Source organism: Giraffa tippelskirchi, chromosome 12, assembly GCF_054371585.1.
Source record: "Giraffa tippelskirchi isolate mGirTip1 chromosome 12, T2T-mGirTip1v1.2.pri, whole genome shotgun sequence".
Lineage (NCBI taxonomy): Eukaryota > Metazoa > Chordata > Mammalia > Artiodactyla > Giraffidae > Giraffa > Giraffa tippelskirchi.
Genome location: NC_137286.1, coordinates 5,593,352 through 5,619,809, shown reverse-complemented (window position 1 = coordinate 5,619,809; position 26,458 = coordinate 5,593,352). Strand labels below are relative to the sequence as shown.

At 57.5% G+C, this 26,458-nt stretch overlaps 1 protein-coding gene across 1 annotated transcript in view; it reads right to left on the bottom strand.

Moving 5' to 3' along the window:
- Positions 1 to 16,938, bottom strand: part of CCDC85C (coiled-coil domain containing 85C) — a 77,870-nt gene extending 60,932 nt beyond the window's left edge. Inside the window, exon 1 of the mRNA XM_081549791.1 lies at positions 16,140 to 16,938. Within this exon, the coding sequence (XP_081405917.1) occupies positions 16,140 to 16,938 (799 nt within the window). The remainder of the gene's footprint in view (positions 1 to 16,139) is intronic.
- Between the last annotated feature and the right edge of the window lie 9,520 nt (positions 16,939 to 26,458).

The following is a 26,458-nucleotide window of genomic DNA, read 5'->3' as shown; positions in this document are numbered from 1 at the left end:
CCTCATTGTTGTTGTTCAGTTACTCAGTCATGTCTGACTCTGCAATCCCATGGACTGAAACAAGCCTGTCCTTCACTATCTGCTAGAGTTTACTCAAACTCACATCCATTGTGGAGAAGGCAATGGCACCCCACTCCAGTACTCTTGCCTGGAAAATCCCACGGACGGAGGAGCCTGGTAGGCTGCAGTCCATGGGGTCACTATGAGTCAGACACCACTGAGCAACTTCACTTTCACTTTTCACTTTCTTGCACTGAAGAAGGAAATGGCAACCCACTCCACTGTTCTTGCCTGGAGAATCCCAGGGACGGGGGAGTCTGGTGGGCTGCTGTCTGTGGGGTCGCACAGAGTCGGACACGACTGAAGTGACTTAGCAGCAGCAGCAGCATGTCCATTGACTGGATGATGCTACTATCCAACCATCTCATCCTCTGTCATCCCCTTCTCTTCCTGTCTTTAATCTTTCCCAGCAATAGGGTCTTTTCCAATGAGTCAGCTCTTTGCATCAGCTGGCCAAAGTATTGGAGCTTCAGCTGCAACATCAGTCCTTCCAATGAATATTCAGGGTTGATTTCCTTTAGGATTAACAGGTTGGATCTCCTTGCACTCCAAGAGGCTCTCAAGAGTCTTCAACACCACAGTTTGACCTTTGTCAGCAAAGTGATGTCTCTGTTTTTTAACGGGAGACCTCAGGGCATCCTTATAGAAGAGGCCCATGGAGGGGGTCCAGGACAGGCTGAGGCCAGCATCAGACCCCTGACCCTCCTCCAGGGCTCCCATAGAAAACTGTCCCCCTCCCCCCCACACACAGGTGCAAACTCAGACATCAAACTCCATCTGTCTCCTGGGCAGGGACCAGCAGCCTGCGGGGAGGGATGCAGGGGTCAGCAGAACAGAGACCCAGGTCCCATCTACCACTGTCACCCTGCATCGCTGGTGGCACTCTGCTGGAGACAGCATGGCGCGGAGTGGAGAAGACCACCAACACCTCCACCTTCCCCCCAGGATAGAGGCAGGAACTGGGCTCAGGGATGATCTGGAGGAACCTGTGAAATCCTATGGGCCTGAGGTCTGCATTCCCTCCTCTGAGCCATGGGGCTGGGCCAGCCCCCCTCCCCATATCCAGGCCCTAATCCGGGCCACAGCAACCCCGGGGACTCCTCCTCCTGAAGGCCCTTCATGATAAATGCATGTGTTTTTAGGAAACATGCTCTGTAATGAGGCATCATTTCCAGATGCCAACTCATCACTCCTTTGCCCACAAGCATCTCCTTGTCTGAGCTGCTCTGGACGTAGAGAGAAACGGTGATGTGCCAGGGAGGCACCCCCCTCCCCCGACCCCCAGGACCCCCGACTGCCCCTTCTACCACCCCTGCTGCTGCCAATCCAGGACCCCAAGTCACACCAGGCGGCCTCGGGGCTGGCGAGCCACGGCTAAGCCCTGCGGCCACAGGCACACCTCCAGAGCTCGGGAGGGTCCCTGCCTTTCTGACCAGGGGTCCTGCTTGCTCCTGCAGGTGGGGCTAAGAGGGGCAGAGGGGCCAGGCCAGCTCCCCTTTCCCCCAGCAGGGCAGCCTCCCACCAGGACCTCCTCCTTCCCCACAGATTCCCCTCCTGGGCCCGCCAGACACCTCATGCCACTCAGGGTATTAAAAGGATAAACTCTAAGGACAGCAGGCAGGACGTGAGGGCACGAGGCAGCCACCTGCTCTGGGGGCGGCCCAGGGCCCAGCGCAGACTCAGCCCCGACACCCCTACCCCCATCACTGCCCGGGGTCACTCTCCCTTCCAGGACCAGCCCCTCCCCGTTGTCCTCTACGAACGGTGACCGAAAACAGCCTCGGTGCCTGATGAGAGTGGTCAGAACTGAGTCTTACTCAAGACTTCTGAGGGAGGTTGTGGATGTTGGTTTTTTCTAATTTATTAGAAAGAAAAAAAAAACATTGAGTGGTGCAGGTTGATTTATTCCCACTCTGTGCAGCGTGGCCCTTCCAGACCCCTAACCCAAGGGTCTGCATCACCAGGGACAAAGCAGAGCTGCCCTGGGGAGGGGAGGGGGAAGGGATGGTGGGGGAGGGGAGGGAAGGGAGGGGGAGGGGGTGGTGGGGGAGGGGAGGAAGGGGGAGGGGCTCACTGCTCCCCTGCCTAAGGGGCTCCCCCAGCCTAACTGGACCAGCCAAGGACAGACACAGGCCTGAGGGCTGGGCGCTGGGTGCACCGCGCTGCCTGGGAGGCGGTCACAACAGAGCAGGTGCCCCCGGGGCTCTCCCTGCCGGTCCCCACCACCCCAGCCTGCACTGGGCCGACCTCTCCTCCCGCAGCCTCATTCCCAGGTACGGAAATAGGACACTGGAGCAGGTGGTCACTCCTGCCCCGAGGCCCACACCATGGACAGCCCTAGAAACGTCTGCCAAGCCAGTGACAAAGCCACGCCAGCCTCCCCATCCCCATGGGGAATGCGGCCAGCCCGGTCCCGCGTCCCTTTTGTCTGCCCTCTGCCACCTCTTACTTGCAGCCCCACACACACCCCCGAGGCCTCCAAGACCCCATTTTCCCCTTTGTGAGCATCCTTCCTGCTTCCTCTAGGCACCAGCCAGCAGCAGGCCACGGAGGGGCCAGTGCGGATGACGCGGGGAGACGAGGCCTCTCTGCTGGGCACAGGACTCCCTCGAACCCACAAAGCCTCCCGGGAGGCTGAAACCGCCAGCCGGCACACGAGCACATTAGCACCTTTCAGAGCCAAAGTCACAGGCTGGATGCTGGGCCGTCAGTCCAGACTCAGAGCCGTCTTCTCGCCCCCGGGCCTCCCCTGATGCCCTAAGGCTGCCGTTTTCATTAAGGCGAAGGAGGCACTAATGCGTATATTTTCAGCCAGAGAACGGCAGCCCACAGACCGATTCAAAAGTCACCAGAGGCCTGGTCTACAGGAGAAGAGAGGAGGGATCCAGGTTGCAATTCAAAAGCAGGAAATTAGGAGACTTTCCCATGTTCATTCTGCTCCCGCTGGTGACAGCTGCTGTGCCCACAGTCTCGGGGAGCTGGCACGTGCACCTCTGGTTTCGGGGGGGCAGGTTGGAGAGCTAAGCCTTCGTAGCAGGGGTGGGGGGGTGGCAAAGGGCAGTAAGCGATCCCTCCTGGCCACTGCTTTGATTCTGGGTCAGGTCAGTCCCCCCCACCTGGACAGGCACTTGGAAGGCAAAGGCCTCAGGTTAGAAGCTGAGCCACCGTGGATCCTGAAAGCCCCAAAGACAAGAATGTCACACAGAAAAAAGCCCCAACAGCACTAGTTCAGCAGGGGAGAAGGGGCCAGGCTGGGAACACCCACCAGGGCAAGGCTGATGCCCAGAAGGGACCCTGCCTCCAGAACCTTCCCCAGGTTCCTCTGGGGTCTCTGAGCCCCCATGGACCTGGTCCAGCTGCCTCATTTCCCAGCAGGTAAACTGAGGCCCCGGGAAAACAAAGCAGAAGGGAAGCGACACACAGAAAGTCAGCAAGCAGAGACATGCATGGAAACGTCTCCCTAAGCCCAAATCCTCGCGTGAACACCGACAACTGCAACAGAGGAGCAGGGGCGTCCTGGGGGCTCGGTGGTAAAGAATCCACCTGCCAAGGCAGGAGCCACAGACTCGATGCCCAGTCTGGAAGGACCCCGCACGCCGCAGAGCAAGTAAGACCGCGCACCCCAGCTCCTGAGTCTGTGCTCTAGAGCCCGAGCACCGCAGCTACTGACGTCCGCGCACCCTGGAGCCTGTGCTCCGCAGCAAGAGAGGCCCCCACAATGAGAAGTCCACGCACCACAACTAGAGAGCGGCCCCGCTCTCTGCAACCAAAGAACATCGGTGCAGCAGCGAAGACCCAGCACAGCCAAAAATAAATACACAACATTATTTTTTTAAAAAGAGAGGAGCAGAGGTGTGACTTTCTGAAGATGGTGGGGTGGGGGTGAACCAGAACTTGACCTCCAAACCCGCTAGGCCACAGGCTCTAACCAAGATGGTTGGTGTCCAGGACACCCAGTCAGCAAAGGGAGAGGCCATTAGATTTCACTCCTTGTGTCCTGCATGGAGCCTCTTGGCTAGGAGCATGCATTAAGCTCATTCATTCTTATATTTTCAAAGGTTTCAGGGAGAAGCAACCTAAATGTCCATCGATAGGGGAATGGATAAAGGTGTAGTATAATATATATTGGGCTTCCCTTATGGCTCAGCTGGTAAAGAATCCACCTGCAATGCGGGAGACCTGGGTTCAAGCCCTGGGTTGGGAAGATCCCATGGAGAAGGGAAATATTGATGCCGTGGATGCCGCTCCTGCCGGTGGCCTTGTGTGTGGGTCCACGTGTCGGTGTAGAAAACCCAAACCAAAGAGGCCACAGGCAGGGCTCCCGGAGGCTGAGGAGGTCACCCCGTCAGAGCCCAGTCCCCTGCTCCCAGCCTCAAAACGAGGCCAAGAAGACTGCAGGACCAGAACACAGAGAAAATGGCTTTTGAAACGGTGGGGTAAGATGAGAGTAGGGGTGCAGGGGAGGGGGACCCAGGGCCTCCCCGTCGTCCATGCCGGCAGCATCCTGGCCAGTCACCAGCCCCCAGCAGGGTCCCCCTGCCCCCCTGCATGGCTGTGATGGGCAGCGGGCGGGCTCACCGTCTCGGGGTTAAATGAGCTGCCGGAGTCCAGCCGCGGGTCGTTACGCCAGCTGGTCTCCCTGGCAGATGAAGCCATTACGCACCACACCTGGGGTCCAGCCCTGGGCTCAGCCTCGCTGATTGCTGCCCCTCCTTGAAAGCCCACTGTTGGGTTTTGTGGGGAGGGCAGAGGGACTGATGAGATCACAGCCGGATGGTGCCCCCCTGTGCCCCTAGTCCCCTTGAGGGCCTGCTGGGGCACTGGCCCGGCCATGGGAAGACGAGCTAATATTCCGGCCTTCCCGACTTTGCGGGCCAGGAGGGGCCAAGGAGAGCCCCCTCCTAAGTCATCTTCCTCTGGAAATGCAGGTGATGATGGTGGAGCCCTCGGTGGGAGGGATCCTTGGGGTCAGCTCCCTGGGGTCCACGGCCCCTCCTCTCCTTGGTCTGTGCCGGTGGGTTTCCTGGGAGCCCTGCCCCACCCCAGCCTGCAGCCCCCCATTCGTGGGAACCCCTCCTGCTGACCGGGGGCCGTTCTTGAGTGTGGTCAGGAGGTCCAGGGGATGCTCCCGGCCCTGGAGGGTGGCCCGCACCCTCGAGGGTGATCCCTGCCCTTGGAGGGTGGTCCTCAGTGCGGTTTAATTTCATCTCACGCCTCTCCCTACGAGGTCCTTAATCCCTGTTGTCCCCCCCACCCCAAGTTGAGACCTGGTTCCCGTGAGCGCCGGCCTGGCTGTAGGCAACGTGATCGGCTCCCCAGTGTGTGGGGCTGGGTCCTTGTGGGAAACGCAGGATGAAAAGACCCCTTGTTTCTGCTGCAATTCAAACTCATCCAGGAGAGTGGCGGGTGGGTAGGGGTGGGGTGGTGGAGGTGTGGGGAGGCCAGTCTGCCCTCCTGCTCTCCAAAAAGGCGGCGCAGGTGGGGTCCCTGGAGCTTCTTGGCCTGGGGCTTTAATTTGGGGGTCGTGATAGGAGGGAACAGCCAGGTCCGCTCAGCCTCCTCTGATCCCTCGGCAGGCCCTGCTGCTTCAAGGTCAGCTGTGCCCTGCTCTGTGCTGACCTTCGGTGGACACGCGCGCTGTGGTCTCCCTAACCCAGGCATGACAGGCTTTGGGGAAACTTGGGTCCCCAGTAGGACTGCTTTCATACTATTTCTAAGAGGTGGGGTGTGTGGTGTGGCCCAGGAAAGACCCAGAACCACATTTGGAGGGACAGTGAAATCCCTCCCTGAAGGTTTTAAAACAATTTTTTAAAAAATTTATATATATATATACATATATAATTTTTGTTTAAGTTTTTATTGAAATATAGTTGATTTGCAATGTGGTTTTAGTTTCAGGTATATAGCAAACCGATTCAGTTATACATATGTATATAAATATATACATTCTTTTTTTATATTCTCTTCTATTGTAGGTTATTACAAGACATTGAGTGTAGTTCCCTATGCTATACAGTAGGTCTTTGCTGGTAATCTGTTTTATATGTAGTAGTGTATATATTTTAATTCCAAACTCCTAATTTATCCTTATCACCTTCCCCTTTGGTAACTTTATTTTCCGTCTGTGAGTCTATTTCTGTTTTGTAAATCAGTTCGTGTCATTTTTTTAAGATTGCACATGTAAGAGATATAATATGAAAATTTTCTTTGGCTTACTTCACTTGGTATGATCATCTCTAGTTCTAGCCATGTTGCTGCCGATGGCATAATTTCATTCTTTTTATGGCTGAGAAGTATTCCATCGTATACTCCATTCCACTGATGGGTTGCCACCCATCAGGTGGAGGGCACAGGGGCCCCGACTCAGAGGGCACCATCAGCGGCAAGCTGACCAGGACACTGGACAGCTGGACATCCAGGTCAGGAGAGAGAAGTAGAGAAAGACCAGGGGCTCATTCTGGGAGGGAGACTGCCCATCAAAGGCGGGAGGCAGCTAGGCATCCGGAGGCTGCAGTCAGGGAGGTCTGGGTGCCGGAGGCCCACAGCAGACGAGCCCAGGGTAGGCATCAAACACCACCGGGAGGCCAGGATGAGCAGAAGCCAATGGGCCAAGCCGGAGCTGCCTTTCCTGGGGCCCAGGGCCAAAGGGGGCCAAGAAGCAGCGGGTGGGAAGGCAGGCTGGGCCTCGGATGCTCCTGGGAGAAGGGAGTGGTAGAGGGAGGGAGCTGGGGCAGGGCAACCGAAGGGGGAAGATCTTGTTTATTGTTTTGGACTGGGAAATATGAGCCTGTTTGCAGGGGAAAGGAGCCAGGAGAGACCCAGAAACAAGAGGAGGGGGACAATGGTGGAGGCAGGTCCCACAGGAGGGGCTGGGAACCCGGCCCCCCCTCAGGCTGGAAGGTGCAGAGAGGGCGAGAAACCTGTGGTTTAATTTTCTGTCCCGTATAAAAGTGGTGTGTGTGTGTGCGCGTTCCCAAAAATACAGAAAACGCAGAGAAAAAGGAGAAAGGGCAGGGCGGGAGGCTCCCATTGTCCACCCCCGGAGCTCCGGGAGATGGGAATCGAGCCTTCTGGGAGCCCCTGGCACAGGCAGCGTGGCCGGAACCCGCCACAAAGGGCCACTCCCAGAGCGGGCTCATTAGGACAGGAGCTGGTGCGCTCTGGGCGGGGCGGGCCCGTTCAGGGGCGCTGCACAATCGGGCCCTTGTGGGGGGGGCGGGCGGCTCCCGGAGCCTCTGATTCCAAGACAAGAGCACGCCTGCTTCTTGCCTTACAGCCCAGAGCCGACAGAAAGACAGATCGGGGAAGACAAAGAGACGCTTCCCCTGACAGTGCGTGGGCTATTTCTGGAAATGGGTCGGCTCTCCTGCCGTCTGGGTGCTGCCGGCCCTGTCCCCTTGACCGCAGCCCTAAGGAGGCCCCCAGCCCCTCTGGGGCAGCCCAGCCTCCCCCCACCACCCACCGCCCGCTCCACGGGGGTGACAAAGGCAGCGCCTCCCAGCCTGATGCCTGGCAGTCTGCTCTGGCTCCCAGGGGGCACAGGGGGCAGGGAGGTGGGGGGGACCACCAGGCTGAGCCATGACCCGGGCTGGGGTGGGTGCTCAGCACAAGCAAGGCCAGCTTCAGACCCAGCTTTCCACTGTCCGTACCGGGCAGACCAAAGCCAGCTCCCTGGGCATCCAGGCGGCAAATGCGGCAAGCGACCATCCGAACGGGGCCTGTCTCACGCTCACGGCTAACGTGAGCCGACACCAGCCTCCAGGCCCCCGGGCCTGGCTCCGTGACGCCCCAGTGCGGGCTGGTGTCCTTGCCGCTGGCTGACCTGCAGACGGGCCACCTCCAGCTTAGGCGGCCCGTGGGCCCCACAGCTCATCCCCCAGAGCTTCCCACCGGCGAGGAGCCCCCAGGGAGCGTCTCCAACCCCCTCCGACCAGATGGGCCCATCTCCGAGGACTGGCCCAGGCACTGACATTTCTTCAAGTTCCCAGAGGTGACGTCTCATATGCAGCCGAGGTTGAGAACCACTGATAAAAGCAAAGATGTACTTCTAAGGAGTTGTTAAAATGGAACAGGGAAGCTGGCAGGGGTGGGGGGGCAGCGGGATGCGCAAGTCACCACCCTGGGGTTGGGGAGGTGATATGATTTTTTTTCTAAGTAGTTGAAGGCCATTTGGCGGCAAATGGCTCAAATGAAAAAAAAAAGAAAGAAAGAAAGGCAGGTGGCCAAAGTGGATGGACCACTGTTGGGTTTAAAACCAGAGGGTGGCCTCATCCAACGCCTCTGGGTTGCTCATTTCTCATCCCATCATTTACTGAGCACCCACCACATGCCAGAAGACTGGACCCTACCCTGGGGAAAGTTATGGGCTTGGGGACAGACCAGACAGCAAATGGCGTGAGTCCAGAACAGACGGTCTTGTCCCAGGCAACCCACGCCAGGGGACCAGAGCCCAGCGCTCTCTAGCAGCACCTAGGCCTGCAGAAGGGGATCAGATGGCAGGGGCAGGTAATTCCACCGGGGCCCTCACCAGGACAGGCCGGGCCAGCCACTGGCTCAGCCTCAGTGCTGGACAGAGCAGTGCCCACCTGTCACCCTGGCAGCCACAGCCCCGCCACCACCCAGACCTGCTCCCGCTGAGGACCAGCCACCTGCAAGAGACCTAAGCACCAAGGTCACAGCCGGAGGCAGGATGGGCAGAGCAGGTGGCCCATCCCTTGTGGCTCTGCCAGTTCTAGGCACGCTGAGTCAAGGGCCCAGAGAACGCGAGCGTCTCTGGCACCCTGGGCGTGGCCTAGCCAAGCCTCCCATTTTACAGAAGGGCAAAACGAGGGCCCAGAGAGAAGACGGGGCTTGCGTGAGGTCAGCTCATGAGCGGGCTGTGGCCGTTGGTTCTGCGTTGTCTGATCCACACAAAGAGCCCTGACCCAGGGGGTGGGTAGGGCACAACCATGCCCCTGAAGCCGCCCCAGATGTGGGGACTGTATCAGCTGGTGGGGCCCCTGTGTGTGTATTCAGCGGAGTGCAAAGGAAAGGGAGCAGACGGACTATGGGAAGAGGCAGTCTCTGAGTGCGCCCAGGACAGCTGACTGCAGAAAGACTCTCCGAGAAGGTCACAGCTGGAACTGCTCACAGCTGGAAGAGCCCGGCCCAGGGACTGCAGCAGGGGACGCGGTGAGGGCAGGGCCACAGAGCCAGCTGCCCCAGCATCGCGCAGTCAGCATCACCCCGCCAAGCCAGATGTGCCAGGGCTCCAGCTGTTCCTCCCTCCACACCTGGCCTCTCCCCTGCTCTCCTCTGCTTGCATGGACCTGCTCCGTCTTAGCTCCCAGCCCCAGCCACCCCCCTCCGCTGAGCTCTGGGCACCCCTAAAGAGGCTGAGAGCCAAACCAGGGCACTTCTGAGAGCAGCGAAGGGGGCATGATGAAGTCACAAGGTGGTGGGGGGGTACAGGCTGCAGCTTCACGTGGACAGCCCCCTCCCCACCCCTACATGACCTGATGTGACTTGCCTCTCTGCCCCGAGCGCCTTCTTCAGCAGAAAACGGGGACCCTCCACCCACCCCCCGCCCTGGTGCGTCTCAGCACCCGTGTGGCCAAGCCTGGGGCGGGTCCCCTTCCCTTCTCAGTCTGAGAGCCTTTAGGGCTCCAGGCAGTTTGCTCCCAGGTTTCCGGCTTTCGCAGGCATGGCATTTCCTCCTCTCTAAGATACCATCAGTCACAGATGCCCGATTTTCCAGAGCAAGGGAGGGGAAGACCCTGCAGTAAACACACACACTGATTCTAAGATGCAACCCCGCATTGCAACAGAGGAGGGGAAAGCTCACGTTCAAATTCAGGAAATAACAAATGACCAGGGCCTCTGGCCAATGGGGAAGCAGGAAGGAGGAAAGGGAAACAGACCCTCACCCACTCCCCAGGGCCCCCGGGCTCTGCTCTGGTTAAACGATGCTCCACACCTCTGCTTAAACATCATACACAGGGTGATCCCAAGAACATTTATCAACGAATCAATACAACTCCTGATCTTTCCGCCCTGCTCCCTGGACAGTGGAGACCAACAGTGAGTTGCTCAAGGAGAGGCAGGCATCCATCACCAGGGGACTGACCCAGCTCCAGACCTGCCCTCCACCCTCCTGCCCCTGCCTGCCCGTGGCAGCAGAGGACAGCAAGAGGGAACAGGTGACAGTTATCAGCTCTCGGTGCCTGGAAGCTGAAGGTGTTCACGATCCAAAGAGCAGCAGGTCTCTTTTGCAGACAAACTTGTTCCTCTATTGCCAGGCTTCAGGGAAGCTTCAGGGGTCCCCTTATTACCTCGCTCCAGGGAGATGAGCGCTGCCTCCTCCCCAGCTCTGAAATCCCAGGGCACTCCCTGCAGGGACCCCCCGGCACCCAGGTTGTAGGCGTAGGCAGAGCCACCGTGGGCGTAAGTATTCTGTGGGCAGGCACAGTGAGGCTGCAGAGAGAGGGCGTGTTGCCCACAGGTGCCGCTCTGCCTGAGCACCCCAACAGCTCAGGGTGGAGCCCCTGACCCAGACGTCAGGAGTCACAAGGACGCAGGCGGAGCTTTGGGGCAGACACGCCCGGTCTGAGGACCTGCAGAGAAGGTTCTCTTCTGTGACCACGGTTCAAGCGACGACCATCCCGGAGCCCCCAACCCAGCCCACACCACGACAGACTCCAGACGGACGCTCCCAAACTGCCACTCCCCAAGCCCAGCTACATGAATCACCGCGCGTGGCACTCTCAGACCGAGTAACCACTCAAGAAACGTCTGCTCTTGTTTTCCTTCCTGCTTGAAGGGCGAATCCTCTCAACAACCAGCCCCACCCACCCGCCTCCTGACTATTCTCTACTCCTGTTCTGGACTCACACAACCAGCTGCCCAGCTGTCTGAGTGCTTCACTGCAGTGGGTTCAGGAATGCCCTGGGCTTGCATGCCTCTCCTGATGGGGAGCTCCCCACCTCCAGAGGCAACCAGGTCCGCCTGGACCACTCTTGTTTGTGGGAGCTGAAGTCCGAATTGCTGGAACTTTGGGGGTCTGCACACAGCACTAACCCCCCTGGGCTGACAGTGCTCCCCGCCTAGCTGCAGCCCACCAACTCCAAAGCCTTTCATCTCCTGGCTCAACATGCTGGCTCTTGCTGTTTCCCAGAAGAGGCTTCCAGGCCCCCTGCCTTCCCGCAGGTCATGAAAGCACCTTGCAGGCCCTGGGCTCTTGGCACCCCGGTCCAGATCCACCTGCCGACCTGCTGGAATGCCACTCCTTTCCATTCAACCGGACGGACAAGGACTCCTGTGGCTGTGACGGGGGTGGGCACAAGGACCCCTTCACCAGCATGTGATGGGGGTCCCGCAGCCCCACCCCGAGGAGGCAAGTCTGCAGGAGTCCAGGTGACAGTGGACAGTCCCTGAGGCCATCCCTGAGGCTCAGTTCTCAGGACACAGACGAGGAAATCGAGGCTTCCACGTGCAGTAAGCTGACTCCTCTTACACACTGCCCACTTTACACACATCCCTACGCTCCCTCCTTCCTCAACCCGAAGGCAGGTCACAGCTTCCCACTTTGCAGATGAGAAAACAGAGGTCCCAGAACTTGAGCAGGGTCCAGGCCTCCGATGCTTTGTGTCAATGAGGACAAGCAGAGCATAGGAAATCCCCCACCAGTGCAAAACACAGACCGTGTGCAGTGGAGGGTTTCCCTGCTAATCGTGCTGCTCCAGGATCAACATAAAAACCAAGTCTGTGTCCTAGGAACTCAGAGGCCAGGCCCTGGGTAAGGGGTCTGGTGGGGCAGCGACAGCAGAGAGAAGCTATTTGGCAGGGAAGCAAGGAAATGAAAATAGAAGTGAAGAGGGACACCGTGCGTGGAAGCTGGCACTTTCCCCATCCACAGATCTCTGGAGCCGTGAACTTCAGGCAAGGAAACAGGACAGCAAGACTGAGGCTCTGGGTCTGGCCTGAGAAGGGGAGCCACACCTTAGCTACACAGGCCCCGCCCTGCCTGGGTCCATCTACAGGTCACAGGTGCCCTGCCCAGGATTAAGCTCCAAGTAGCCTTCCACTGCTGGAAGGGGCCTCCCGTGGCAGGGGGCAGAGTCTCAGACTGTCCTGGCCTAGAGGGGCGGTGGGCCCAGGCTCTGACACCAGAGGCTGAGAGAGATCCCCTGGACTGATCCAGCCACCCCTCTCTGCCCCAGCCAGCCCACAGGACTGGGAGCTAGTCACCACACCTCTCCACACCTCAGTTTCTCCATCTGCAATATGGGACTACTTGGGAGCTTTGAACAGAATGGAGCTGGGACTGGGACACTCTGTGTAGGTATAAACTGTGAGGCTCAGGGCACCTGCCCTGGGTTACCGGCCAGCGAGCTCCTGGCCCTGGGGGTCCGGTACCCCAAGACCACTGATGGGTGGTGGGGCCAGGATGGGGAGGGAGGGGGAAAGGCTTATTCCACCCTGCCTCCTTGTCTTCACTGACCTCTGCCCCCAGGCCTGGCCGGGTTTAGGAAAAGCTGCCCATTAGCGCCCTGCCCCTAGGCTGCTAAGCTGGGGCAGAAAAGACTTATTCAAGGCCAGAGACTCTGTCTTTTTTTAAAGACCCAGAGCACCTCACTCCATCCTCCCTTTAAATCAACAAAAAAAACACAAGCAGGAGAACAAACCCATCTTATTTTGAGAAGCTCAAACTTTTCATGCAAGCTTTTAAAGGTATAAATGGGGGCTGCTGGAGGCCCTCATTCCTGGGGTTAGCAAAAGGGGGAGAGGGCCATGTGACGTCATGAGGGGACTGGGACCGAGGTGAACAGGGACACGGTGGGCAGCGGGAGGGAGAAAGAAGGTGGGACACGCAGGACGGGGAGGGGGACGGGAGAACTGTTAAAAATAACTTCTGTTTGAAAATTGCATTAGTTCAAAGTGCAGACCTGACTTTCTGATGTTTGGGGTTCGCCTGTCCCAGTCTGCCCCCCAACAATTTAGCTCAGCCCAGACCTCTATCAAAAAAAAAAAAAAACCAAGAAAATAGGTCTGTTTGAATCCCCATTCACAGGCCAGTCAGGCCCAGGCCCAGCCTGGAATACAGATGGGCCGCCACCCAGCCACCCACCATGGTTGCTTAGGGCCCCGAGGGCACCCAGCGGGGCTGCAGGTACCCTGCAGCTTCGAGACAGGACTACAGAGCCACTGCGCCCCAGGAAGTGCAACCAGACACCAGCTCAGCCGCAAACATTTGAGAGAGCTACCTGTCTAAACAGCAAACAGAGTTTCAAAGAGAATGGCTGATGTCTATTTGGCAAATCCCCAACGGGTCTGTCTCCTTCTCATGAGGATCCTTGGGAGAAACATGTATGACAAGGTCCTGACAACTGTTGAGGCCCACCGACTGCAGGGGTAGAGGACCCACTGCACAGAAGAGGAGCAGAGAGAGGCTCGTGAAGTGAGGTCCCCGGCCGGAGAGAAGAGGGGAGAGGGGCGATTCCAATGGGAGATTGTCTGAGCCCTCCGGGTATGGAGGTTATCAACCATCTGCTCAGTGGTCACCGATAAGGAAGTGACATTTGCTGGGACAGGAGAAGCAGGGCAAACGTGGGCTGGAATCAAGAACAGGGAGTCAGCAGTGTCTGTTGATGAACATTATCGGCCAAAATGACAACAGGCCAGAGACGTGAGCCAGCCCATGGCCTGAGCAGTACACGACCCCCGCAGCACCATCCAGGCAACTGACAACTTACATTTCAACCTCAGTTGCCTTCCCAGGAATTGCTCAGAACCTCTCTGAGCCTCTACTTGCTTGACTGTAAAATGGGGATAATACTGCCTCGCAGGGTTCCTGTGAGGATAAGCCGAGAGCAAAGGATCTGAGGCACCAGTCTGGTATCTGATTCCACTTTCACCACCACCCAGACTGGGGCCTGTTATCTGCCTCATCTCCAGCTTGGTCTCCACCGAAAACTACAGGTCCAAGGGCAGAAGAGTGGCTTTTAAGAGAAGGGCCTTTCCTTGTTTCCAGATATCCCACTCATACTGTTGGGAGACCATCTCAAGGCCACGTTCAACTTTGAGACAAAACTAAATGACAACAATCCCACTGATGACTGAAATCTGTGATTATAACGCTGAGTGTTTATTTCACCCTGACACAAAGCTGTGCCACCACAGAATCTGTGGCAGTCCTGTTCCCTGTGTGCACAGGTCTTGGGGGAGCGTGGATTCTACAGGAAACCCTACAGCTCCACCCCACCTGCCCCTCAGTGGGCTGGGAAACCTCAGGTGGGATCCAGTCCTCCACACCTGCTCTGCTCACTGCTGCAGCAAATGAAGACACCGTCTCCTTGTCCAAAATATGCCAGAACTTCTCTGCCAATATGCCCTGACACTTTAGTGCCCTGCAGAGAAACACCCTCGCCAAGTGTCACTGATGATGCAGCTGAAAACCAGAAACATTTCGCTTCCTAGCCGCAGACTGGCTCAGTCCTCCGCTTCCTACCGCACTTGGGGAAACCGAGGCCCAGAAATCTGACTCTCCCAAGCACCCCCCCGCCACCGCCCCAGAAAACAAGACCAGAGAGGCTGAGACTGGGACTCCTCATTCCCCAAATGGTGCAAAGCACCAAACTCTGAGCTACTCCTACTGGCCTTAAGGAGCTTCCTGGTGGCAGGTGAGGTGGATACAGAGTCACCGGAGAGAAACCCAAGTTGTAGCCTTAGATTGCTAATCAGTAACGAAATATCCCTCTACACCTAGCCCTGCCCCAACTCACAGGCTAGGAAGGTAAATAAAAACTGCGCTGGGCTAGTGCCCCACCTCCCCAGGGTCCAGTTCCCACCCCAGCCCCCACCCTGAGGCACCTGCAGAGGCCACTTGGCCACCAAAGCAAAGAGAGCCTGTCCCGCCCCCACCCAGCTCCCAGGCTGTCACTCAGGGGAAAAACAGTCATTTAAGGCCTAGATACATTTTCTCTGAACTAGGAAAGCCTTTAAAAAGAACCAGAAAGGGCTGTTTAATCTCCACCTTCAGGCAAATAGTTCAGGCAGCAGGAACAGCCACCAGAAGCAGGAGCCAAGCCACCAAAAATGTGGAAAGACAGGGAAGAGGGAAAGGAGCAAGACAGGAGGGACAGCCACCGATCAGAGGGCTGGGCATGGGGAGGGCGACCAGCTGCTCCGCTCCTACAGAGCCCTCTGCCCAGGGCCCAACAGTCACGTGGGCTGGAAGACAGTAGCTGGGCTTTCCCGAGGCCAAAGGTCCTCCCACCCACACCTCAGCCGTTGCTGCCAACCTTGGCACCTCCTGGAAGGTGAGCAGCAGTTTACAGACCCCTTCAGAGGCTTTTATCTCTGCCTCAAATCCAGGAGGTAGGGATTATCGGCTCCATTCTACAGATAAGGAAACCGAGGCCCAAGGAGATAGAATGCCAGGATCCAGTCCAAGCCTATATTCCTCTGAGAAATCTTAAGAGCCTCAGTAGAGAAAGGTCCCACGGCAGGGGAGGGGGGAGGTGGGGAGGGTCGCCTGAGAAAGGCAGGAGTAATAGCAAACCAGGAAGGTTCTCCGGCCCCAGTACTCTGGCCCAGCTGCCTGTGACCCTTCCCAGGGGCAGGCAGCACGGAGAAGCCCAGGAGGAATGCCAGCTCCGTCCCGGCACACAGGTGAACATTGCTTGGGGGCTGCCTGTTGTTCCAAGAAGAGGGGGAAATTTCACTTTCGCTCAAAGGGCCTATTACTTTTTTTTTTTTCCCCTCACTAAAAACTTCCCGGTCCCGGGCCAGGGTTTCCAGGCAGAGTTGCGGCATCTCCAGCCAGCCCTAAGGTCCCAGATTCTGAGACCGATAAACTCCGCAGGGGAGAAACTTTTGAGGAGTCTGGGGGTCCTGGACCCGCTGCGGATTCAGCGCGGCAGGGACACGCCTCCATCGCTTAACCGGAAAGCTCAGCACCAAAAAAACCCACAAAGCCCCACCGCAGGCCGGCTGGATATCTCTCCGACGCTAGCCGGAGGAGGGGTCCGGAGTAGCGGCCGCCCGCGGGGAATAGGGCTCTGGGCCCGAGAAGCTCCCTGCCCGGCGGGCGCCGTCCTTACCGTGCAAGCCGTTGGGGATGCTTCGGTGGTGCGGCGGCGGCGCCGAAAGGTCGTCCAGGGACCGGCGCGTGGCGACCCCCTTGCCGTCGGAGACCTTGGGCGGCCCGGGAGGCAACAGCGGGGGCGGGACGTGGTGGTGATGGTCTGGGCTGCCGCCGCTGCCCGCGCTGGACGTGCTGCTGCCGTCGCCCACGTCCCGGGTACCCGCGCCCGCCGCGCCGCTGGGCAGCGGCCCGCTCAGGCTGGCCTGGCTGTCGATGGAGCTGCGGGAGCCGGCGCCGCCGCCGCCGCTGCCCGCGCCGCCCGCGCCCCCCGCCAGCGCCGCGCGCTCCTCGTCGAGCAGCAGCACCAGTTCTTTGAGCTCCAGGTTCTCGCGCAGCAGGGCCTCCTGGCGCGCCTCGAGCTCGCGCAGCTTCTGCTGCGAGCGGGCCACCTCGTGCCACACGGCGCCGGCCGCGTGGCGCCCGAAGCGCTGCCACTCGCGCGCCAGCTTGCGCCCCTTCTGCCGGTCGTCGTCGAGGAAGCAGCACAGCTCGCGCAGCTCTTGGTTGTCGTCCTGCAGCCGCTGGTTCACGTCCTTGAGGCCGCGGATCTCCAGCAAGTGCTGCTGCAGCCTCCGGTTCACGTCGCGCATCAGGCCGCCGTGCTCCAGCATGAGGCCCACCTTCTCGCCCTCCGCGCGCCGCAGTCTCCGCGCCAGCTCCTCCTTGCTCCAGAGCAGCAGCTCCTCGTCCGGCACCTGGCTCAGCTCCTCCGACGCCGCCGCCGCCGCTGCCGCTGCCGCCGGGGGCTTCGCCATGGCAGGGCCGTCACCGCGGCATCGCCCGCGCCCTCGCCCGGCCGGCGCTCCCCGAGCCGGGGCTGCGCTGGGCCGGTCCGCGCGCGGGCGGCGGGGTGGGGTGTGGGGGGGTGGTGGCGGCCGAGGGGCGCGTGCGGCCCGCCCCGCGCTGCCTCGCGCGCCCTCACGCAGCGCCTGCCCGCCGCCCGGGCCGCCCCGGGGAATCGGTGTGTCTGGAGACCCGGCGAGCTGGAAGCGCTGCTGCGTCGGCGGCCGCGGTGCCGGGCTCTCTCCCGGCTCGGGCTAAGCAGGCGGAGGCCCGCCCCCGGCCCAGCTCCGGAGCCCCAGCCGCCCCGCCTACTCCGGGCGGGGAAGGGGCGGGGTGCACGCGGCCCGGGCCCCGCCTCCCGGGGGGGAAGCGAGCGGGCGGGCGGAGGCTCGACGGGTCCCCACGTCTCCCCCGCGCCGTGCGCCCGCCCGCCCGGCGCCCAGCCAGAGGGGCGCTCGAGCCGTGGTCCCACCCCCGCGCCCGTCCGATTGGGCCTCCCCGGGGGTGTGTGGGAGGGGCGGGGCGCACGCGGGGGACGCCGCGGGAGATGGTACAGTCCGCCCTCCGGGCTGCCCACAGCCCCCCCTCCGCGGTTCAAGTTTCTGCGGCCGGAGGACGCGGCCTCCGCCAATCCCAGGGCTACAGGGCGCTTTTAAAATGCAGGTAGGGCTGAGGGGAGGGGGGACGGTGGGAAAGGTGGGGCAGGGCTTCCCTTAAAGGAGACGCGTGGAAAAGGGCGCCCAGCCCCTTCCTAGGCCCGCGCGCCCCGCCCGCCGCCCCCCGCCCCGCATATACAAATACCCAGGATCGGAAGGACAGCTCCCCTTCTCCCTGCCGAGGGCACCAGATTCCAGCTCAGTCTGAGATACGGCGGACAATAGGACTCAGGCCCGGGGGGTCGCTCTCCCCGGCGGAGAGTGGCTCTTTGTCCGCCTCCCGGCCCCCGGCTCCTCCTCCACCCCGCTCTCCACCGAGGTCCCCAGCCTGGAGCGCGCCGAGGTTGCAGCGTTTTCCACTCGAGCCCGGGGCTGCGGCTCCGGCGTCTGCGCCCCAGGAGGGCCAGGGGGCCTCACCGCCTTCCCGGATCGGGGTCCCGTACCCTCCTCCCTGCCCCGAGAGGGCGAGGGCTTGAGAAACACGCGCCGTTCCCCCGCCAACCCGACCGCTCGTCCCGGAATGCGGGAGCAGATCTGTGACTCGCGACGTGGAGACCACTGAGGCGGGGAGGGGAAGGTCTCTCACTGGGGTCTTAACTCGGGGCGGGGGCGCCGATTCCGCGGCAAAAAAAAAAAAAACCCTCCCCACCGGCAGCCTGGCCCGGCACCCGGGTCTCCCCCCACGGGCTTGTGTGAATCCATCTCGTTATCCTCGCGTCCCTGAAGTGCATTTACGGCGAGTCTGCTGCCAGGCGGGCGGAGGGGGGCGTCCCTCTCCCCGGGACCCGCTTGGAGATAAAACCCGCGCCCTCGACCGAGAGCGCCACGGCCCGGCGCGCGCGCCCGCACGGCAGCGGCTGTCCGGGTTTACAGCGACCCAGCCACTCATTGGACAACCGTGTACAGCGCCTCCTCGAAGCCAGGCTTGTTCTGGACCACTGGGGAATTCTCTAGGGTAGCGGCGGCCACTGCCCGGTGGGGGCACTTTGCACTCTGCGGGAGGAGGGGTGGGAAGAAAAGCAACAAACTGGAGAACTGGGAGGCTGTAGTAAGTGCTGTGCAGGGGATTAAGACCAGCTGCTGTCGCAGAAAGTGATTATCAGTTACTTTAGATCCCGTGGTCAGGGAGGACCTCTGAGGAGGCGCGGTCTAAGCCGCTGAGTGAGGAGAAGGACAAAGATAAGGGGGAGGGCACTCCAGGTAAAGAGAACAGCTAGTGCAGAGGCCTTAGGGCTGGCCTGTTAGTGGCCTATTCAAGGAAGGGGTGTGAGAGATGAGGTCAGAGAGGCCAGATCATCCGTGATTCTAAGGCAGCTGGGAAAGCTGTGGGGGGGATACGCAGGACACAATATGACCCGATTTGCCTTTTTAAGAGCTTCACTCTGATGGCTCAGACAGTAAAGAAGCTGCCTATAGTGTAGGAGACCTGGGTTTGATCCCGATCCCCTGGAGAAGGAAATGCCAAACCCACTCCAATATTCTTGCCTGGGAAATCCCAGGGACAGAGGAGCCTGCGTGGGCTAGAGTCCATGGGGCCACACAGAGCTGGACAGGACTGCTTGACTAACACGTTTCTTTTTCCAGCCCATGTGTGGAGAAGAGGTGGGGGTGTGGGGTCATAGGATAGTACAGCTTCACTACTCCCTTCCGCCCCCACCCTTCCACCCCTTTGGGCAGAGAGATGCTTCTGGGAGAGTGAAGGGTGAGCACCAGGGAAGTTGCTGAGATGTTGCACTGTTTGTGGGGAGCCCCTCCCCCCAATTTGAGCGTGGCCCCAGGTTGTTCCCATGGCATCTCAGTCCTCTGATCCTCCAGGGCTGGCAGCTTCAGCTGAACTTTCCAAGAGAAAAATGAAGCCTCCATCTAGATGGGGTTTACTTGCATCATCTATCTGCAGGGTGTGGGACCCAGAGTCCCCCTTGCCAAAACTCACGAGAGCATCCCTAACGTCCCTCTGGTGCAGCAAAGACAAGGGGCTAGAGATGAGGCTACTGGGTAGGTGGCCTCAGGGACAGTCTTTGCTCTCCCCACTGTGGCTGGACGGTCTGGGGCACAAGACTGACAGCAGGAGGGTGAGAGGGTCCAGAGCTGAAACAGGGTCCTGAAGCATGGGGAACCCTCCAAGCCAGAGCCCCCTCCCTAAGGGTCCAGCAAGTGCCAAACCCCCCTAGAACACTGACGGTCCAACAGACCCTACACCCAAGCCAGGATCCCAAAAATGTCAAGTGTCTTTGGTTTTTTTGGCTATGTGATCGTAACAAGCTCTGCTTTGTCATGAAATCTGTAAAACTGAACCATGCATCTCTAATACAGTAACCCTTGCAGCCCCATGTACTGTAGCCTGCCAGGCTCCTTTGTCCATGGGCTTTTCCAGGCAAGAATACTAGGAGGGAGTTGCCATTTCCTCCTCCAGGGGATCGTCCCGATCCAGGGCTCGAACTCAGGTCTCCTGCACTGCAGGCAGTCTCCTGCATTGCAGGTGGATCCTTTACTGACTGAGCCACCAGGGAAGCCCCTAATAATTCTCTAGATGGCCAGTACAAGTAGCTGTGGGTCTTGGAAAAAAATAAAGATGCACCACCACCACTCCTCAAATTTTTTTTTTTTCTTCTGAATCTGCAGGGCTGTATGTGTCCATGTAAAGCCACACAAATGTTTCTGAGAGCCAGCTGGGGTGACAGCCAGTACACTAGTCTGTAGTAGACAAAATGATTCCTGATCACAGGGTCTGTGAACCTGGAAATGGTAAGAGCACACTAGGGGTAAGTAAATTGTCTCCAGGCTGGGAGGGAAAGGGGGTTCTTATGCCCTGAGCATAGACCTCCCAGCAGCCACTCTTTGCTGTTTGCTGAGTAAATGCGTGATCAATCAAGTCTGAGTCCCACATTTTGATGATGAAGAAACTGAGCCCCAGCAGGGAAATGACTTGCCTAAGGTCACTTTCATTCATTGATTTCCTAAACACACAAACATAATTAGTTGAGTGTTTATGCATAAATGCATATGTATATGTGCAATCAGATATGCATTGGAAATGCAGTGTGGAAAGTACCACAGAAGAGAGGAGCAGAACACAATTGTGGGAGCATCCTGAGGCCCTGGAGGAGGTGACACCCACCCCCACCCCACCGCCACCCCGAAGGGAATCTGAAAGAGTAAGGGTTTATCAGATTGTAGATGGGGAAGGAGAGGGCTGAGATCATCCAGGTGGAGGCAACAGCCAAGCCAAGGCCCAGAGGGGAGCGATGGCGAGGGGTAGGTGTAGACACAGCCATGCTTTATTGCCCGAAGAGGCAGAGAACAGTGGGGAATAGTTCCAGGGGAAGTGTGGCCCCTTCCTGAGGCTCTGATGGCTAAGAGCAGCAGCAGCAGCAGCAATAATAATAACCATCACCTCCTACCATGCACCCAGTGGGTGCCAGGGGTCCTAAACCAGCCCTCACACGTGATGATCAGAATGACAATGTCATTAACCCCTTGGGAGATTTAACATGGATTCCTATTGGCTGTGTTGTTTGTCTCCACAAAGCTCAGATCGCTGAGTGCAAACTTATGGGCAGTGTTCAGAGGCTGGTGGATATCCAAGGCCTCTGGTGCGGCCAGTGGAGGTTTGTGTGGTGGCTGAGGATTTCTGCAGGTCAGCGAGGAGGCGATGGCAGCTGACAGGTCCGGGACTCTGGGTTTCTTCTTTGCACCCCACCCTGCACCCCTGAACGGGGGAAGTCACCATGCACAGCTGAGAGGCTGCAATGAAATCAGGGCCCATGGAAAAGCAACCGGAATTGTCATCAATAAAGGGCAGTGTTTGCTGAACACTTGCTACGTATCTACCCAGCCCTGGGCAAGGGCTTCACAGGGATTGTCTCACTGAGTCCTCAATGCAGTCCTCAGTTAAAAGCCTCAATCCCCATTTTACAGAGGGGCAAACCAAGGCTCACAGGCTAGGTCACTTGTCCCAGGTCACAAGGCAAGCAAGTGAATGAGCTGAGAGTCAAACCCATGACCTTCTGAGCCCATGAGTGCCCCTTACCCCATAGACTACAGCCTCCTGCACGCCCACTGCTCTGCAACATCCTTTTCACTGTGACTCTGGTTCTACGGTGGGGAGGCCTGCGCTTTGCCTGCACCACACCCATCACTCAGCTTCCTCCTGCTTCCGCCTTCCATATTGTCCCTAAGCCAGAGAGCTTCCCTGCGCCTCTGGAGGGACCACTGGGTAGAGGGTCCCAGCTCTCCCTGCTGACAGATCAATCACTGCGTGCTGTTAGCTTTGTCTCACAGCTCTTCTCTCACCCACTTGCTGGGTGACCTTAAGCCAGTCCCTTACCCTCTCTGAGCCAGTTTTCTCCTCTGAGCCTTCCTTCACGGGGCCAGTGTCAAGGTCTGGAGAAATGTGCCTCTCCTCCCTGCTCATTCTCCCCACCCTCTGGATCAGGACAATCTTCCCACAAGGACGTTTGCACCCATTTTCCAGATGCAAACCCTGAGGTACATTGAAACAAGGGCTGTCCAGGAAGCCTAGTGCTTGCCCCTGGCAAACAGGGCTACAAAGGATGCCTGCTATGGCCTTGGGCTGCCACCGACTTCCTTCTGGGATGGGTGCAGCACGGAATATGGGGTTTAGCGATAAAGGGTCTCAATTCTCACATTTTTAAGTGGGGAAACTGCAGTGATGCTGGGCCACCAGCAGGCAAGTTTACTGGGATATCAACCCCTGGAGGACAGCACTGGGAGATCTAGGGGGAGGGTGGGCTCGCCCACTCACTGGAGATCAGGAAGTCGGTGAAGCACTGCACAGCTTCCAGAACCACCAATGTCACAGGCAAAAGTCTCAGCGTTAACCTAAGGGTGCTAGTGGAAAGAACCCGCCTGCCAATGCAGGAGATATAAGAGACAGGGGTTCAATCCCTGAGTCAAGAAGATCCCCTGGAGAAGGAAATGGCTACCCACTCCAGTATTCTTGCCTGGAGAATCCCTGGACAGAGGAGCCTGGCGGGCTACAGCCCACAGGGTCGCAAAGAGTTGACACAAGTAAAGCAACCAAGCAGAAGCACACACTCAACCTAAGGGCAGTGGGAGCCGCAGAAGAGTATAGAGCAGAAGAGGGGCCTGGCAGATTTTGTTTGATAAAGAGCAAGTGACTGGAGCTGTGAGGGGAAGAATGGATCAGAGAGAGTCAGCTGAGGCTGAGACACAGTCAGAAGACTGCAAAGCCAGGCTGGCCAGAGGCCAGGGCAGAGGTGGGAGAGAGTTGCCTTTAGGGATCAATTCAGTGGTGGGGGATCAGCACCCGCATCCCTCCCTGCCTCTCCCTTCCCCTCTGGAACCAACAAATACCCTCCTCCCCCTGTAGCTGCTGACATCTGCTCAGACCATAGCCTCCAGGAGCAAAGCACCGGTGGAGGGGGAAGGGGAAAGGGGGAGGGGGAGGGGAGGAACCCTCAATCACGGGGAAACCTAGTGAGGAGAGCTCTTTGAAGGACCGGCTCCCAGCTCCGTGCACTTCAAAACACTAGTCTTCTCATTATGAGTGATTTCCTACCACAACAAACTGCAATGCAGATGCCTGGAACCCTACTGCCCAGCTTAAGGAATCACCGATGTCACTGGTCCCTGGAACCCCTCTCAGGTCACCTGGCCAGCCCACTGACCCCAGGGTGAGCACGATCCTAAATGTTGCATTGCTTATTCCTGTATCTCATAATGCTGTATTTCCCCCTTGTAATATACTGCTTAATCTTGCATGCCTTTGAACTTTATTCAAATGGTATTATACTTCATGTATTCTCTGGCAGCAAGCTTTTAAGTCATGCATTATTACGTTGAAATATGTCGCTGGGGTTCATTTATTTGCACGGCTGGCTGTATAGCGAGGTTTCCCAGCCTCAGCACGTTGGCAGTTAGGACTGGAGAAGTCTTTGTTGTAGGGGCGGGGAGGGTTTGTCCTCCGCATTGTAAGATGTTTACCAGCTTCTCTGGCCTCCACCCATTAGATGGAAGTGATGCCCCTGCCCCTGTTACTGTGAAAGCCAAAAATGTCTCCAAACTAAAAAAGTGATACAAATGAACTCATTTACAAAATAGAAACAGACTCTCAGAAAACAAATTCATGGTTACCAGAGGCAGAAGGTGGCAAGAAGGGATAAATTAGGAGTTTGGGATTAACAGATACACTTGCGACCTTGCTAAGTCGCTTCAGTTGTGTCTGACCCTTTGAGACCCTGTGGACTGTAGCCCGCCGGGCTCCTCTGTCCATGGGATTCTCTAGGCAAGAATACTGGAGTGGGTTGCCATGCCCTCCAGGGGATCTTCCCAACCCAGGGAATAGATACAAGCTACTATATATAAAATAATCAACAAGGGCCTACTGTATAGCACAGGAAACTCTACTCAGTATTCCACAATGACCCAAATGGAAGAATAGATAAGTGTATATGTACAACTGAATCACTTTGCTGTATACCTGAAACTAACACAATATTGTAAATCAACTATACTCCAGTATAAAATAAAAATTAAAAAACAAGAACAAAAATGTCTCCAGACCTTGCCAAATGGCTGCTGAGAGTGAAATCTCCTCAGCTGAGAACTCCGCCATCTAATTTCCATTGCATGAATACATTACCTTTACTTCTCTTCTCCTGTTGAAGGACATTTGTTTCTAGTTTTCTGCTGTAACTAGCAATGCTGCCGTTTGTGTCCTCATGCTCACAAGCACGAGCTTCTCTTGGGTCTGTACCCTCATGGCACTCAGAGCACAAGAGAAACCCAGGCTAAATTTCATACTGGAGGTGCCCAGTATGTTAGGGGGAAAAAAAACCCAAAACACTCCAGCAGGTTTGCCCACTCTGACATCTTTGAAATGTTTATCAAATTGACACTTTCAAATGTGCAGAGATAGCAGTGAGACATGACTTATGTTACTTGTCAGATATACAGGATTTACTCCAGGTGATAAGTTCCAGACCCCAGACGTGTGGTCTTTGAGACCAGCGGTGCTTCTCTGTGACCATCATGACTGTGCTAGGAAGGGGGAAGCCCAGGTGAGCAGTCCCACCTGTGATAGTTGGTTTTCATCTGCCTGCCTGCAGCTGTACCCTCCTTCAGGACAAAGCCCTGCCCGTCTCTGGGACCCTCCCAGTGGTGTTTCCTGGGGGTCTGTGGCGCTGCACCATCTGCATGAGATACCTCTGGGCCACGTCTCCAGAGACCCCCACCCCCAGCCCCAGACCCCACCTCAGCCTCTAGATGCCCTGCCCGCCAGGCCTGGGCAGCTGCCCTTCCGGCTCTGCCCTCTGCGGAGATCGGAGACCAGCCTCCTCCGCTGCTGAATATTTCATGCTCTGATGGTGGAAATGAAGTCGGTGAAGACCTTAATTGTTAATGTGGCTGCTGCCAGTTCCAAGACCAGCCTTTCCCACTCTCTCCAGCCTGCCCCCTCCTGTTTGATACAACAACAGCAGTAACGGTAATTCCTCCTGTGACCTGCTCTGAGTGAGGCTGGGCTGAAGTGAAGTTGTCCCCCTCGCCCAGCCCCTAGGTGAGTCCGCAGTTGGGCAGAGAAGCTGTGACATGAGTAGTTTCACTAACCGAACCATCAATTGGGTCCACGTCTTTGTTCACTGCCGTTCGAACTGTGGTGCTGTAGAAGACTCTTGAGAGTCCCTTGCCCAGCAAGAAGATCAAACCAGTGAATCCGTAAGGAAATCAACCCTGAATATTCATTAGAAAGCCTATTACTGAAGCTGAAGTTCCAGTACTTTAGCCACCTGATGCAAAGAGCTGATCATTGTAAAAGACACTGATGCTGGGAAACATGGTGGGCAGGAGGAGAAGCGGGTGACAGAGGATGAGATAGTTGGATGGCATCACCAGCTCAATGGACATGAGTTTGAGCAAACTCTGGGAGATAGTGAAGGACAGGGAAGCCCGGCGTGCTGCAGTCCATGGGGTAGAAAAGAGACACGACTGAGAGACTGAACAGCAACATTCCGCAGTGTCCTCTCAGCAGAAAGCCCGGGAACTCAGAGAGAGTTTGTGGAATGAATGATACCAGAGGGGGCTGGTTTAAGCAGGAAAGCCCTGGAGTTAGAATCTGTGTCTCTAACCTGATCCTTAACCTGGGGAGGGTCCTACCCCTCCCTGAGCCTCTGGATCTTATGAGGGACCTGCTGGGAAGGAGAGATACTCAAATGCATGAGAAAAGGCAGGCTCAAACCCTGAGCCACACACAGTGAGGCAGGTGGGGTGCAGTCTGCTAGAGGAAAGGCTTGGGAATCCCCAGAGCCCAACCAGAGACTCTGAGACCCTAAGAGCAGGGCTGATCCTTCTTTCCAGCACAGGCTCAGCCCCACCAAGACCCAATTCTAGGACACAACTTTGCAACAGAGAGTCACATCTTTGCATCCCAAACTGTCAGAGCCCCTGTAAACGAGTCAGGGTCCTAATGAGGCCGAGCAAGGCCCTGTGGGCCCCCAAGGCCTTTCTGTCCCCCATTTCTTACAGGCAAGACTCGAGCCATCATGACCTTCTCTGAGTTCCAAAGTGTGGATTTGAACAGTTGCTAAGCAAGGGAGGAGCAGCCAGGAAACCACCTGAGGCCAGATGAAAGTAATCAGAGAAGCTCATCAAGAATCAGACCATCCTGCTCACACCCTAATCTTGTCAGAGACCCCACACTTGACTGTGTTATAAAAACCCTCATCAAAGTCTTTGCAATGGAGACACACAATTTTTCAAGGCAGAAGCCAGGTGTGTCTCCCTTTGCCTGGAAAAGCAATAAAGCTACCCTTTTCTACTTCACCCAAAATTCTATCTGTAGGATTTGATTCAACAC